Source organism: Scyliorhinus canicula, chromosome 9 (genome assembly GCF_902713615.1).
Source record: "Scyliorhinus canicula chromosome 9, sScyCan1.1, whole genome shotgun sequence".
Lineage (NCBI taxonomy): Eukaryota > Metazoa > Chordata > Chondrichthyes > Carcharhiniformes > Scyliorhinidae > Scyliorhinus > Scyliorhinus canicula.
In genome coordinates this window covers 133,506,220-133,521,904 of record NC_052154.1, presented here as the reverse complement: position 1 = coordinate 133,521,904, position 15,685 = coordinate 133,506,220, and the positions used below count along the sequence as shown (strand labels likewise).

The 15,685-nt window shown below is 46.7% G+C and overlaps 1 protein-coding gene across 8 annotated transcripts in view; it reads right to left on the bottom strand.

Annotated features, from left to right (window-relative positions):
• Positions 1-15,685, bottom strand: part of myrf (myelin regulatory factor) — a 380,450-nt gene that overhangs the window by 26,661 nt on the left and 338,104 nt on the right. For 7 of the 8 annotated variants that reach the window (XM_038807647.1, XM_038807649.1, XM_038807650.1 and 4 more), the window contains 4 exons: positions 14,828-14,893; positions 10,401-10,495; positions 1,495-1,680; positions 1,101-1,391 (listed from right to left, as the gene is read on the bottom strand). In XM_038807647.1, the coding sequence (XP_038663575.1) occupies positions 1,101-1,391; positions 1,495-1,680; positions 10,401-10,495; positions 14,828-14,893 (638 nt within the window). The remainder of the gene's footprint in view (positions 1-1,100; positions 1,392-1,494; positions 1,681-10,400; positions 10,496-14,827; positions 14,894-15,685) is intronic. The other variant, XM_038807654.1, reaches the window with a different exon arrangement.

Here is a 15,685-nt window from a genome sequence, read left to right as displayed (position 1 = left end):
TGTGTGCATTAATGTGTGTTGTATAGTTTACTTTGAATGTGTAGTGTGCAACAAGCTGGTGTTTTCATTGTGTTTGTATTTAGGTATGGAGATATACATATTTTCACATCCAATTAAAATAGGAAAAGAATAAAAGTATGATTAATCAAATATAAATCTGTTCCTCTAATTTACTTCAGATCTTCCCCTACAATGGTGTCACATCGATAAGAAAGGACCAATTAATTTCCCTCACGGACATGTACGATATAACCCATCGTACACCCTCTTAATCTTGGGATCGCCAAAGATAATCAAAGAAATCGCAGCCCTCCTCAGCAGAAAAGGAAACTTAAATAGATTTTGCCTGTTGAGAATGGAACGTTTTCCCATTGCAGGCATACTGTGTCAGTATTACATGTCAAAGGAGTAAAGGTCCTTCCTACTTTGTCCCAACAATGCACCTCAGTCCCAACTTTAGCCGACTATACTAACATTTTTATATTGCCCACAACAGCAACCCTGTAGCTTCTCTCAGTACGATCGCAGTTTGGTGCCAATTAGTCCCGAGTAGAAGCATAGAATCATAGATTATACAGTACAGAAGAGACCCTTTGGCTCATCAAACCTGCACCGACAAAAAAAACTATCCTCAATCTACACCAATCCCACTTCACGCCATGGCAATTTTGTACTGTGGCCCATGCCCATGGGGTATTGAATTAAAGTTGTGAAAATTTACTCTAAACCAATGTACTTGCTACAAAGACAACTCTCACTTGTCTGAACAGTTGGTGCAATATATACTTTCTCCTCTGATGTACACCATAGTCAGGCCTATCAGAAATAGCTAAACATACATAACACTAATACAGGTTTAACTCACAGTCTGGGGGGGGGGGGGGGGGGGAATGGTGGTGCAGTGGTTAGCACAGCTGCCTCACGGTGCCGATCCCGGCCCGGGATCACTGTCCGTGTGGAGTTTGCACATTCTCCCCATGTCTGCATGGGTCTCATCCCCACAACCCAAAAAGATGTGCAGGGTAGGTGCATTGGCCACGCTAAATTGCCCTTTAGTTGGAAAAAAGAATTGGGTACTCAAAATTTTTAAATAAACTCACAGTCTGGGTTGTTGTTGGTAGGGTCCATTTGCTCGGTGCTTCTTTGTCTCCTTGTGTGCAAACTGGGCAGTTTATTCTGCGTACTGGCATAACGAGGATGAAACTTTGATTTGCCGTGGATGTTGGTGATCTGTGGCGGTGGAGGACTGTAGCTGTTTGAGCTGGATCCAGAGGCACTAACTCCATCCCTGGGAGATGTCTGCCGGCCATCGTAGCCATTCTTATTCTCATTTATTGAAGATTTGGCTTTGATATTGCTGGTGAAGGATATGTCGGTTTGATCTGGAATTACTAAGGATATTAAACAAAGAACACCAGTGTTTTTTTTTGCCGTTTATCACACAAAAGAAAATAAAATGCCTATTCCTGAAGAGCAAAAGGCGTCTGCACTTACCAGCAGTGGAATGGTTAGTGCTAGTTGAAGAAGGGGTCAATGGAATGGTAGTCACTGGCAGGATGCTACTGGCAGGTGGATTTGTAGAGTTAAGGGGGCAACACAGTACTTCACATGGAAGGGTGTAGCAGATACTAAGTGGCCGAGGGGAGTGGGACACAGGAGAAGCAGGTGAAGGCATATCAACTGCAAATAGAAAGAAAATGTTTACTGTATAAAAATTGATGCAAGTTTAGCAATGTTTTAAACTATTTATCTAATCCCAACTATCAAATGTGAAATAAAACAGTAAAATATTCTAAAGTCTGATGCAGTGGTTAGCACTGCTGCCTCATGGCGCCAAGGTCCCGGGTTCGATCCTGGCCCCATGTCATTGTCCATGTAGATATTGCATATTCACTCCATGTCTGCGTGGGTCTCACCTCCACAACCCAAAGCTGTGCAGGGTAGGTTGATTAGCCGCGCTGAATCTGCCCCTGAATTGGATTTGTTTTTAAAAGTTAAGAAAACAAAAATAATATTCTGGAGTGCTTCAGAGAGACAGAAATACAAGTAGTTCTCCTCATTATGTGTAGTGTGAATCAAAGGAAATGATTCACACCCTGTATTATTGTACAACTTGTATATGTTCAACGTCAGTTCGCCACAGATCAAAGAAAATGATTCAATCTGTTAATGCAGCCCATGTATACCTTAATATCAGCTCTGACATCTGTGGTTCGTACATCTACAAGGAGCTACTGAATTTGTGTGCAGCCCAGATAGAGGAATAAATGTCTACTTTGTGGGATACATTCACCTTCTGTGACCTGTGTTTGGGACAGTCACAGCACAGCAGAAAACTGTCAATGTTTGGGCACAGAGATTGCAGGATGGTCATTGTTGGTAACGGAGAAAACTGCTGTTTGCAGACTAATGGTTGGGATGGTTCAAGGAGCCTGAGGGAGTTGGGTGAGGAGGGAGCAAGGTGCTCCTTTCATTTTATTTCCTCAAAGAGAGTGAAGGGAGCAGGGGGTTTACAGAGAGTTCAGCTGACCGGGAGCAGAATTCCAGTTGGTTCACAGGGCAGCTACATTCTGTAAGGTAAGAGTCGTTTGTTTTGTTTTTTTTTGTTTTGGTTTTTTGGGGGCAGCAAGCTATCTTTGTTTCATTTAGCCGAATCACCAATTTTAGAGGGTTCACTTGAGAGAGTAGCAACAGTATACATATATATATTTTAAGGGCCTAATGGGTGTTTAATCTTTTTCGTTCCTTTTAAATCTCTTTGAGAATTCAGATCAGAGTGGATGGAGGCGAGGGCAGTTGCATGCTCCTCCTGTAGGATGTGGGTGGTGAAGGATACCACTGGTGTCCCCACTGACTACACCTGCGGGAAGTGTACCCAACTCCAGCTCCTCAGAGACCACGTTAGGGAGCTGGAGCTGGATGAACTTTGGATCATCCGGGAGGCAGAGGGGGTGATAGAGAGGAGTTACAGGGAGGCAGCCGCACCCAAGGTGCAGAACAAGAGGAGCTGGGTTACAGTCAGGGGAAGGAAAAGGAACAGGCAGACAGTGCAGAGATCCCTCGTGTCCGTTCCCCTTCAAAACAAGTATACCGTTTTGGATGCTGTTGTTGTTTTGTTATGCTCTTGACGTAGCATAAGCTGCTTTCTTGATGTGCACTCTGACAAAGGAAGGTTCAGACTTGGAGATAGCTTTAACACATTTATTAAACTGTTAACAATTCTCCTACTTGGATTCGACTCTCCTGTTAATCCTGCTATAGCTACTCAGACTGACTAACCAGTCTGCTACAATCCACGTGGTGGGTGTGATGTATTCCAAATCAACCCTGTCTACTCACTAAGTGTCTCCACTGGAAAGAGGAAGATCATGTGTGCCGTGTCCTTTTATATGGGTTGGTGTAATGCCCCCCTGTGGTAGTGTCACCTCTGTGTGTGGCGTGAATGCCCATTGGTCGTGTCCTATTTTACTGACCTATTGGTTGAATGTCTGTGTGTCATGTCGCTGGTGCTCCCTCTAGTGTCTATCTAGTCTATGTGTATTCACATTAACCCCTTGTGTATCTACAGTGATGCATATCACCACAGTTGTGGGGTCTGACCTACCGGGGGAAGATCTCTGGCACTGAGCCTGGCTCTGTGGCTCAGAAGGGAAGGGGGAAGAATAGAAAAGTAATAGCGATAGAGACTCAATGGTTAGGGGAACGGATAGGAGATTCTGTGGTCGTGAACGAGACTCCCGGAAGTTATGTTGCTTCCTGGGTGCCAGGGTCAGGGATGTTTCGGATTGAATTTACAGGATTCTTAAGGGGGAGTGGGTGCAACCAGAAATCGTGGTGCACATAGACACCATGACATAGCTAAGAAAAGGGATGAGGATCTAAAAAGTGCTTTTAGGGAGTGAGGTTGGAAGCTAAAGAGCAGGACAGAGTAGTAATCTCAGGATTGCTACCGGTGCCATGTGCAAGTGAGGCAAGGAAATGAAATGAAAATCGCTTATTGTCACATGTAGGCTTCAAATGAAGTTACTGTGAAAAGCCCCTAGTCGCCACATTCCGGCGCCTGTTCAGGGAGGCTGGTACAGGAATTGAACCGTGCTGCTGGTCTGCCTTGGTCTGCTTTCAAAGCCAGCGATTTAGCCTTGTGCTAAACCAGTCCCAAACAGAGAGTGAATGCAGTTGAACACGTGGTTAAGGGCTGGTGTAGGAGATATGTGGATCATTAGGATACCTTCTGGGGAAGGTGGGACCTGTGCATGAAGGACGGATTGCACCTAAACTGGAGGGGCATAAAAAGATCCTGGGTGGGAGGTTGTTAAAGCTCTTTGGCAGGGTTTAAACTAGTTTGGCAGGAGGGTGAGAACTAGAGCTATGGGTCAGAGGACAGGGTAGCTGTTGAACAGGCACAAATAGTATGCAGGAGTGTGTGAGGACGGATAGTTGATAGGGCAAAGTTGCACTCAGTGGGATGGGTTAAAGTGTGTCTGTTTCAATGCAAGGAGTGTCAGGAATAAGGGAGATGAACTTAGAGCATGGATCAGTACTAGGAACTACGATGTTGTGCCCATTACGGAGACATGGATTTCACAGGGGCAGGAATGGTTGTTAGATGTTCCGGGGTTTAGATGTTTTAAGAATAATAGGTAGGGAGGTAAAAGAGGTGGGGGAGTAGCACTGTTAATAAGGGAGTGCATCACAACTGCAGAAAAGGAGGTAGTCGAGGAGGGTTTGTCTACTGAGTCAGCATTGGTGGAAGTCAGATACAAGAAAGGAGCAGTCACTTTATTGGGATTTTCTATACACTCCCCAATAGCAGCAGAAAGATGGAGGAACAGATTGGGTGGCAGATCTTGGAACGGTGCAGAAGTAACAGAGTTGTTGTCATGGTTGACTTCAACTTCTCTAATATTGACTGGAACCTCCTTACTGCAAATGGTTTGGATGGAGCAGATGTTGTCAGCTATGTATAGGAAGGATTCCTGACTCAATATGTCGACAGGCCGACCAGGTGGGAGGCCATATTGGATTTGGTGCTTGGCAACGAACCAGGTCAGGTGTCAGATATCTCGGTGGGAGAGCCTTTCGGTGAGAGTGACCAGAACTCCTTGACCTTTAGAAATACATAGTTTGATTAAAGATAGTCATGGAGAGGGATAGGAACAGACAGTATGGGAAGGTATTTAATTGGGAGAGGGGAAATTATACTTCTATGAGACAGGAGCTGAAGAGCATAAAGTGGGAACAGATGTTCCGGGGGAAATGCGCAACAGTAATGTGGGGATTGCTTAAGGAGCACATGCTGCAAGTGCTGAATTGTTTTGTCCCACTGAGACGAGGAAGGAATGGTAAGGTGAAGGAGCCTTGGATGACAAGAGAAGTGGAGCTTCTAGCCAAGAGGAAGAAGGAAGCTTATGTAAGGTTGAGGAAGGAGGCATCTGGCATGGCTCTAGAGGGTTACAAGGTAGCCAGGAGGGAACTCAAAAATGGACTTAGGAGAGCTAGAAGGGGGCATGAAAAAGCCCTGGTGGGAAGGATTAGTGAAAACCCCAAGGCGTTCTACACTTATGTGAGAAATAAGAGGATGATCAGAGTGAGACTAGGGCTGATCAGGGATAGTGGAGAGAACTTGTGCCTAGAGTCTGAAGAAGTAGAGGAGGCCCTAAATGAATATTTTGCTTCAGTATTCACTGGAGAGAAGGACCTTGTTGCCCATGAGAACAGTGTGAACCAGGTTAATGGACTCGAACAGGTTGATATTAAGAACGAGGATGTGCTGGAAATTTTGAAAAGCATCAGATAGATAAGTCCCCTCGGCCTGACGGGATATACCCAAGGTTACTACGGGAAGCGAGGGAGGAGATTGCTGCACCGTTGGCGATGATCTTTGCGTCCTTACTCTCCATTGGAGTAGAACCGGATGATTGGAGGGAGGCAAATGTTGTTCCCCTGTTCAAGAAAGAGAGTAGGAAAATCCCTGGGAATTACAGACCAGTCAGTCTTACGTCTGTGGTGAGCAAAATATGGCAAGGATTCTGAGAGATAGGATTTATGATTATTTAGAAAGACATAGTTTGATTAAAGATAGTCAGCATGGCTTTATGAGGGGCAGGTCATGCTTCACAAGCCTCATTGAATTCTTTGAGGATGTGACTAGACACATTGATGAAGGTCGGGCAGTGGATGTGGTGTATATGGATTTCAGTTCGGCATTTGATAAGGTTCCCCATGGTAGGCTCATTCAGAAAGTTAGGGGGGCATGGGATACAGGGAAATTTGGCTGTCTGGATACAGAATTGGCTGGCCGAAAGAAGACAGCGAGTGGTAATGGATGGAAAGTATTCCGCCTGGAGGTCGGTGACCAGTGGTGTCCCACAGTGATCTGTTCTAGGATATCAGCTCTTTGTGGTTTTTATAAATGACTTGGATGAGGAAGTGAAAGGGTGGATTAGTAAGTCTGGCGATGACACGAAGGTTGGGGGAGTTGGTCATTGACAGGATGCAGAGCTGGGCTGAGAAGTGGCAGATGGAATTCAACCTAGATAAATGTGTAGTGACTCATTTTGGAAGGTCGAATTTGAAAGCTGAATGCAGGGTTAAACATGGGGGCGGAATTCTCCGACCCCCTGCAGGGTCGGGGAATCGCCCGGGGCCTTCGTAAATCCCACCCCCGCCATGGCCGGAATTCTCCGCAACCCGGGAATCGGCAGGGGCGGGAATCGCGCCCCGCCGGTCGGCGGGCCCACTGCGGCGATTCTACGACCTGCGATGGGCCGAAGTCCCGCCGCTGTCAGGCCTCTCCCGGCGACGTGGTTTAAATCACCTTTGGTGCCGGCGGGAGCAGGCGGCATGAGCGGGCCCCGGGGGGGGGGGGCCCCCACGGTGGCCTGGCCTGCGATCGGGGCCCACCGATTGGCGGGCGGGCCTGTGCCGTGGGGACATTCTTTTTCTTCCGCCACCGCCACGGCCTCCACCATGGCGGAGGCGGAAGAGATCCCCCCTACCGTGCATGCGCCGGTGGTGACGTCAGCGGCTGCTGACGCTCCGGCGCATGCGCGGACTCACGCTGACCGGCAAAGGCCTTTCGGCCAGCCCCGACGCCGGTCTGCGGGGCGCAAAGGCCGTTGCCAGCAGTCGGTGGAGCGGGAGCCACTCCGGCACGGGCCTAGCCCCTAAAGGTGCAGAGAATTCCGCACCTTTGGGGAGGCCCGACGCCGGGGTGGTTCTCGCCACTCCGGTACGCCGGGACCCCCCGCCCCGTCGGGTAGGGGAGAATCCCGGCCAGGATTCCTGGAAGTGTAGAGGAACAGAGGGATCTTGGGGCCCATGTACATAGATCCCTCAAAGTTGCCACCCAGGTTGATAGTGTTGTTAAGAAGGCGTATGGTGTGTTGGCTTTCATTAACAGGGGAATTGAGTTTAAAAGCCGCAAGGTTTTGCTGCAGCTTTATAAAACTCTGGTTAGACCACATTTGGAATATTGTGTCAAGTTCTGGTCACCTCATTATAGGAAGGATGTGGATGCTTTGGAAAGGGTGCAGAGGAGATTTAACAGGATGCTGCCTGGACTGGAGGGCATGTCTTATGAAGAAAGGTTGAGGGAAGCGAAGAAGGAAGAGTGGTGACTTGATAGAGGTGTACAAAGTGATGAAAGGCATGGATGGAGTGGAAAGCCAGAGACCTTTCCCCAGGGCGGAAATGGCTGTCACGAGGAGATATGATTATAAGGTGATTGGAGGAAGGTATAGGGGAGATGTCAGGGGCATGTTCTTTACACAGAGTGGTGGGTGTGTGGAATGCACTGCCAGCAGAGGAGTCAGAGTCATTAGGGACATTTAAGCGACTCTTGGACAGGCACATGGACAGCAGTAAATTGAAGGGGTGTAGGTTAGGTTGATCTTAGATTAGGGTAAATGGTCGGCACAACATTGTGGATCAAAGGGCCTGTAGTGTGCTGTACTGTCCTATGTTCTATATGAGTCAGATCCCAGAATCTCTTCTTTTTATTCCTTTCTCTCTTTCCTGCTTCACTTTGTCTTACCTTTTCGTTGTGCAGTAGTTATTGTAGTGGAATGGACATACTGAGGGCTCTGAGGCATATGTGTGGAAATCAGCATCGCACCCCCCACCCCCCCAACCCCAGCCCTCAGCAATTTCCATCTCATTTCCTCTATTGCGAAGCCAAGCCTCAACAGTATGGCAAGTATTTATTTTGGAAGTGCTTCTCGCACCATAAATGAAACATAGTACCCTGAATGCTTTCAAAATATAATTCCATGTACACAGATAAGCAGTGGAAAGAGAATGCTGAGGATTGGACAGGGACTGGGACTGGGGGTGGGTAGACCAAGAATTGGTGGAGAAGTGTGCATGGGCAATTAAAAGGAAGTGTAGATTAGCCAGTGAGGGCAAGGGAAGCAGAGAGGTCTGAGTCGAAACAGGAGAAGGATATTAGAGACATGATAAGCTGACTTGAGATCCAAGCTAGGTACGAGAGAATGAGAATGAAGCTTGGAGACAGATATTGCCCATATTTATCTTCAATTAAATGATATAAAATTGGATCATATCTTTAAATAACGTAGATGTCAATGTAAATATTTTACAACAACAAATATTGTTTATATGGCATCTTTAATGTAATATAATAATAATCTTCTTTAGTGTCACAAGTGGGCTGACATTAACACTGCAATGAAGTTAGTGTGAAAATCCCCTAGTCACCACATTCCGGCACCTGTTCGGTTACACAGAGGGAGAATTCAGAATGTTCAATTCACCTAATAGGCGCATCTTTTGGGACTAGTGGGAGGAAACCAGAGCACCCGGAGGAAACACATGCAGACACGGGGAGAACATGCAGATTCCGCACAGACAGTGACCCAAGCCGGGAATCGAACCTGAGACCCTGGAGCAGTGAAGCAACAGTGTTAATCACTGTACTACCGTGTCACCCATAATGTGCTTTGTGCAGTCTTATAGAGCAAATTTGACATCAAGCACGGAAAGCAGATGGCCAAAAGCTTGGTCAAAGGGGAAGGTTTTTAGGACGATCCGAAAGGAGGAAAGGGGGGTTGAGAGGCAGAGAAGTTTAAGGAGCGAATTTCAGAGGTTAGGGCCAAGGCAACCAAAGGTATGGCCACCAGTGATGGAGCATTTATATTCAGGATGCTCAAGAGGCCAGAATTAGATGAGCACAGATATCTCGGAAGGTTGTGAGGCTGGAGCAGATAACAGAAATAGGAAGGGATGAAACCATGAAGGGACTTCAAAGCAAAGGGGAAAACTTGTAAATCAAGATGTTGCTTGACCAGGAGACCATCTTCTTGGTTAATGAGAGCAGGGATGATGGGTGAATAGCATTTGGTCTTAGCAAGGGCAAGGGGGAGGTTCCAATTACCTCAGGTTTACAGAGAATGGAAGGTGGTGGGCTGGAAAGAAGTGTACTGGAATAGTCAAGTGTAGAGGTATCAAACACAGGATGAGAGTTTCAGCAGCAGACGAGTAGAGGCAGGAGCAAAGACAGGCAATGTTACTGAGGCTGTAAAAGGCAGTCTTAGTGATTGCGCTAATATGTGGACCGAAGCACATTTCGGTGTCAAACATGACATCAAGGTTGCAAACAGTTTATTCAGATTGCTCAGATTGTTAATAATGGTTTATATTTAAGATGGAGTGGGCAATCCAGCATTGGGTGGTTTGTAAGATAGGTTTAATGGCAAACAGATGAAGTCATTCTTCGTTTAAAATCATTTCTAGGAGTTAGAGCCAGATGTGACTGTTTTCAGTTTAAAAGGACTTTATAGATTCCTTCACCATAGAATCATAGAATTTGCAGTGCAGAAGGAGGCCATTCGGCCCATCGAGTCTGCACCCTATTTAAGCCCACGCATCCACCCTATCCTCGTAATCCAGTAACCCCACCTAACCTTTTTGGACACTAAGGGCAATTTATCATGGCCAATCCACTTAACCTGCACATCTTTGGACTGTGGGACGAACCCGGAGTACCCGGAGGAAACCCACGCACACATGGGGAGAATGTGCAGACTCTGCAGAGCCAGTGACCCAAGCCGGGAATTGAACCTGGGACCCTGAAGCTGTGAAGCAACTGTGCTAACCACTATGCTACCTGTGACCATGAGGTATGCATGGTCACAGCACACAGTCAGTCCTGGTTTGATTGCTAGGAGTGTAAGAATTGTAATGCAGGAAGTGGAAAAAAGTGAGTGTGTGCACTACAACCAAGAGTTTTAAAGTCTTATTGGTATCGATTGCCAATATTCCGAATACAGGCTTCGAGCAGGAAGGTTTGCCCGGAGAATGGGATATCACAGGGCCCGATGGTGCCCCTTTCTCCAAGTCCTCATTTCAGCTTCGGTTGCTTTCAGATTGGGTTCACCTACCCAGCTGCTGAGCTGTAATTGTGCCCTGTGCATCTAGAGGCGTCGGCCAATGATTTTCTTTCGAAGTTGTATCTGGATTGATATTTGTGAGTGGCCTGTGCATCGAAAAAGAATAATGATACAACATTTATTAGAATTGAGGATGATTCAGTAACTTGGTAAATGCATGTTTAAAAAAATATTTTTATTCTCCTTTTTCACATTTTCTCCCAAATGTACACCCACCAACAATAAACAATAATCAGTAACAAATGCAATGTCAATCCCCATAGCAGTAACAACAATCCCATCCTCCCACCAAACCCCTAACCAGCATCCCGCATGTTAACAAACAAATAACAAAAAGGAATCTGGAATCACCCATAGTCACCATTAACACACATAGTCCTCCCCCTCCCCCCAATGTTCAATGTAATCCAATTCTCGAAAGTGCACAATGAATAACGCCCATGAATTGCAGAACTCGTCCATCCTCTCCCTCCGTTCAAATTGGACCTTCTCAAGAGTCAGGAATTCCAACAGGTCCCCTGGCCACGCCAGGGCACAGGGTGGAGAGGTTGATCTCCATCCCAACAGGATCCGCCTTCAAGTGATCAACAAGGCGAAGGCTACAACATCTGCCTCCGCACCCGTTTCCAACCCTGGCTGATCCAACACCCCGAATATGGCCTCCCGAGGGCCCGGGTTCAGTTTCACATGCACCACTTTAGAGATTACCCTAAAAACCTCCTTCCAGTAATCCTCCAGCTTTGGACAGGGTCAAAACATATGAATGTGGTTTGCGGCCCACACACATCTTCTACCCCTTCGAAGTGCCAGCTCATCCTCTCCCTTGTGAGGTGCGCGCTATATGCCACCTTCAGCTGTATCAGCCCCAACCTCATGCACAAAGTAGAGGTGTTCACTCTCCGGTGAACCTGGTAAATGCATTGATAGCATAATCTTTAACATTATTGAGACAATCTTCAGGGATAATGGGAGCCCCCCTGGGAGCTGGAATTTTCCTGTATTGTTTTCTTCACTTGCTTCCATTGCTCCTTTTGGTGAAGCCCAAAATAACCAGAACAATTTCTGACCTGTAAGAAAGTCACTTCAAAGTATACCGGAGACAACCATCCTCATGATATGGGCAGAAACAACATGCTCCTTTGGGGAAAGGGGACTTAGTCAGGTTTTGGTCATGTAGTTGGGATTGGTTCTCTTGTGTAAAGAGAGAGCCTTTCTACAGTCAAGTTTTTACCTGCTTTCTGCAGGAAGATTTTAAGAATACGCTTGACCTATTAAGTACTTAACAAATAAAGGTGAAATATAGTGACTGTTATGGAGAAACAACACAAATATCTTTCTGCGCACAGTGATATGCTCCATGATCCAAGGGGAAAATCACCAATAAATCAGTCTCGCTGATTTTCGTTACTGAGCACATGTTGTGAAGGACACCAGGAGAGTTCTCTGCTCTTCAGTTACTCCCACAGCATCTTGCAGCATCCACCTGAACAGGGTTTCAGTTTGATATCATAGCCCAAGCCAGCAAAGCCGACAATGCAGCACTCCGCCAGTACTACCAGCCAAGATACTGTGCGCAGGTCTTTGAATGGAATCGGAATCGACAATGCACTGACTCAAAAGCCAGTGTGCCCAATCTCAATCTACAGCACACTTTATGTTAAATGATGACATTTAACAGATCCCTCAGATTTGTTGTGTCTCTGATCTTCCATAATGATAACTTTACAAAATAGAAACAGAGAAATTATGCAGATCTAGCAAACAAAAGCAGATTCCATGTATTAGTAAACAGCGAGGCTAAACATAGGAATGGGAGTCAACCATTTAGCCCCTCGAGCCCATGCTGTCATTCAATAGAATCACTGCAAATCTACATCCGAACTCCATTACTCATCTTATCTTCATATTCTTTGATATCCTTCTCTTGCAGAAGTCCTCTGATCTCAGATTTAAAATTATTAATCCACTATTTTTGGAGGAGTGTTCCATACTTATACCATTATACTTATACCATAAGTATACTTATACCATTCCATACTTATACTGTACTTATACCATGCTTTGCATTAAGAAAGTGTTTTCCAACTTCTCTCCTGAATGGCATGGCTCTGGCTTTAAGATTATGTCCCCTTGTTCTAGACTCCCCATTAGTGGAAACATTTCCATCCATCCTATCATTTTCTTTCAAATTCCTAAAAACCTCAAATCACCCTTTAACCTTCTATATTCCAGGGGATACATGCCTATTTTATGTAATTTCTCCTCATAATCTAATCCTTGGAGCCCTTGCAACATTTAGGTAAATCTGTACTTCATTCCTTGAAAAGGTCACTATATCCTTCTTAAGGCATGGGGGGCGCTTCTCCAATATGGAGCCCAAGTGTTCGCGGCATCGTGAACGCCGTCGCGTTTCACGATGGCGCGAACAGGGCCCGGGTATGACCGCGGGCCAGAGCGGTTCACGCTGCTCCAGCCTTCTTTCGTGCGCCAACCTGCGCATGCACGGGGGACTTCTTTAGCACGCCGGCCCCAACTCAACATGGGGTCGGTGTTCAGTGGCCGGATGCGCCAGGAAGTAGGCCCAGGGGGGGGGAGAGGCTGGCCCGCTGATCGGTGGAACCCGATCACGGACCAGACCCCATCGGAGGCCCCCCCTGGTGAAGGAGCGCTTTCCCCCGCCCCACAGGCTGCTCCCCGACCGTTCGTGCAAAGTTCCCGCTGGCAGCGACCAGGTGCGAAAGGCACCGGCGGGTCTCTGTCGTATCGGCACGGCCGCTCAGCTCATCTGGGCGGGAGAATCGGCGGCCCCGCCGATTCTAGCACCCTGCGGACGGAGCCACGCCAATCGCGGCGGCGCAAATGGCACCGATTCTCCGCACCTCGGAGTATCGTGCGCCGGCGACGGGGTGTCGTGGCGTGGTTGCGGCGATTCTCCAGTCCGGCGCGGGGCTCGGAGAATCGCCCCCATGGTCTCAGGAAATGTACATTGTATTCCAAGTATAGACTAACAAGGTCTTTGGAAAATTGGAACAAAGCTTTCCCGCTTTTACATTTTAGCTCTCAATACAAATGGTAATGATCTAGTGGCCTTTTTGTTTATTATTTTGTACCTAACCACTATATAATTACTGTCCAGTAACTAAGTTCTCCCCAGATTCACTGATGTCCCTGTTCTTTATAAAGGAGATAATATAGACTGTAGTCATGTTGACTAAATTGTAGGGTCAAAACGTAAATGTAAATGTGGTTAGTTCGCTGGGCTGCTGGTTCGTGATGTGGAATAATGCCAACAGTGTGGGTCCAATTCCCATACCGGCTGAGGCTATCCATGAAGGCCCTACCTTCTCAATTTTGCCCCTTGCCTGAGGTGTGGTGACCCTCAGGTTAAGTGACCACCAGTTTGCTCTCTCTAAAATGGAAGAGCAGCCTCTAGGACTGTGGTGACATTTTTATTGTAGGGTCAAGCCAATTGTGGCAGCATAGATAGGTATGCATGAATGTCGGAGAAGGAGAGGATAGAGACAAGAAGAATTAATGCATATTTAAAATATGGAGGCGGTGATATTGTGCTGGTCTGGTAATCCAGAGATGCAGGGCAATGTTCTGGGACCCGGGTTCAAATCCCACAATGTGATGGTCGAATTGTTATTCACTAAAAACCCACCTGGATCACTAATATCATTTAGGGAAGGAAATCTGCTGTTCGTACCTAGTCTGTCCTACATGCAGACTAACGGCAATGTGGTTGACTTTTAACTGCTGTCTCATCATAGAGTTTAACAGCACAGAAAAAGGCCCTTTGGCCCATTGTGTCTGTGCTGGCCATCAAGTCACTCAGTTCAAGGAAAATTGAGAATGGATGACAAATGTTGGCCCAGCCAGTGATACCCACATACCATGCAAGAATAAGAAAAAATGTTGTGTTCTAGAGCTGTGGTTTTGCTTAAACTCTAGTTATTTAAGTTATACATGGCATATGGACAAGGGGATGCTTGATTGCAATGCTGTCTGATTGTCAGTTTTAATATTTGAGTCTTTTGATATTCTCACTGTAGGATTGTACTTGCTTTCTTCAAAGAGTAAGGACCAGTTGACAATTATTTTGATTCTGACTTAGTAACAATTTTACTAAGGGTTGCATTAATCTACATTAGCAAACTTGATCTAAGAGATCATCGAGGTTTAAAACTAGTGGGTAACAAATGACAACATCATCCAATGTCCCATTTCAATGCTAAGGAGTTGAGTTGAAACCTCAAATTGATGAAGACTTCAGGTTGATTTCCAAGAAACACATCATGAATCTATAAAGTGCAACAATCATCTTGGTCTCTGTAGAACTTCGTGCCCATGTATTTCTGATTAGAGAGTATAAAGACTTCTCACTGCTCTTTAGACTCAATGATCCATCCACCTACCCATTAGCGTCTGTCCCATCATCATTGCGTAAGTTCAGAACGTAGAGGGTTGACATTGATATTACACTGATGAAGAAAAATACAGTTTAGTTCAAGGCTCAATTTAAGCAAAACTTACTCTGGGTTAACATTCATTATTCCTGTCGCTGGAGGTCTTTTGCATTTCCAAAAATACTCAACAACCCGTATTTCTAGCTTTCAGCCCCAAGGGATCCTGTGCAGTATCCGGGCTGGGATGAGGGATCCTGTGTGATAACAGGGCTGGATGAGGGATCCTGTGTGATATCCGGGCTGGGATGAGGGATCCTGTGCGATATCCGGGCTGGGATGAGGGATCCTGTGCAATATCCGGGCTGGGATGAGGGATCCTGTGCAATATCCGGGCTGGGATGAGGGATCCTATGCAATATCCAGGCTGGGATGAGGGATCCTGTGCAATATCCGGGCTGGGATGAGGGATCCTGTGCAGTATCCGGGCTGGGATGAGGGATCCTGTGTGATAACAGGGCTGGATGAGGGATCCTGTGTGATTAGGGCAGCACGGTAGCATTGTGGCTAGCACAATGGCTTCACAGCTCCAGGGTCCCAGGTTCGATTCCGGCTTGGGTCACTGTCTGTGCGGAGTCTGCACATCCTCCCCGTGTGTGCGTGGGTTTCCTCCAGGTGCTCCGGTTTCCTCCCACAGTCCAAAGATGTGCAGGTCAGGTGGATTGGCCATGCTAAATTGCCCTTAGTGTCCAAAATTGCCCTTAGTGTTGGGTGGGGTTACTGGGTTGTGGGGATAGGGTGGAGGTGTTGACCTTGGGTAGGTTGTTCTTTCCAAGAGCTGGTGCAGACTCGATGGGCCGAATGGCCTCC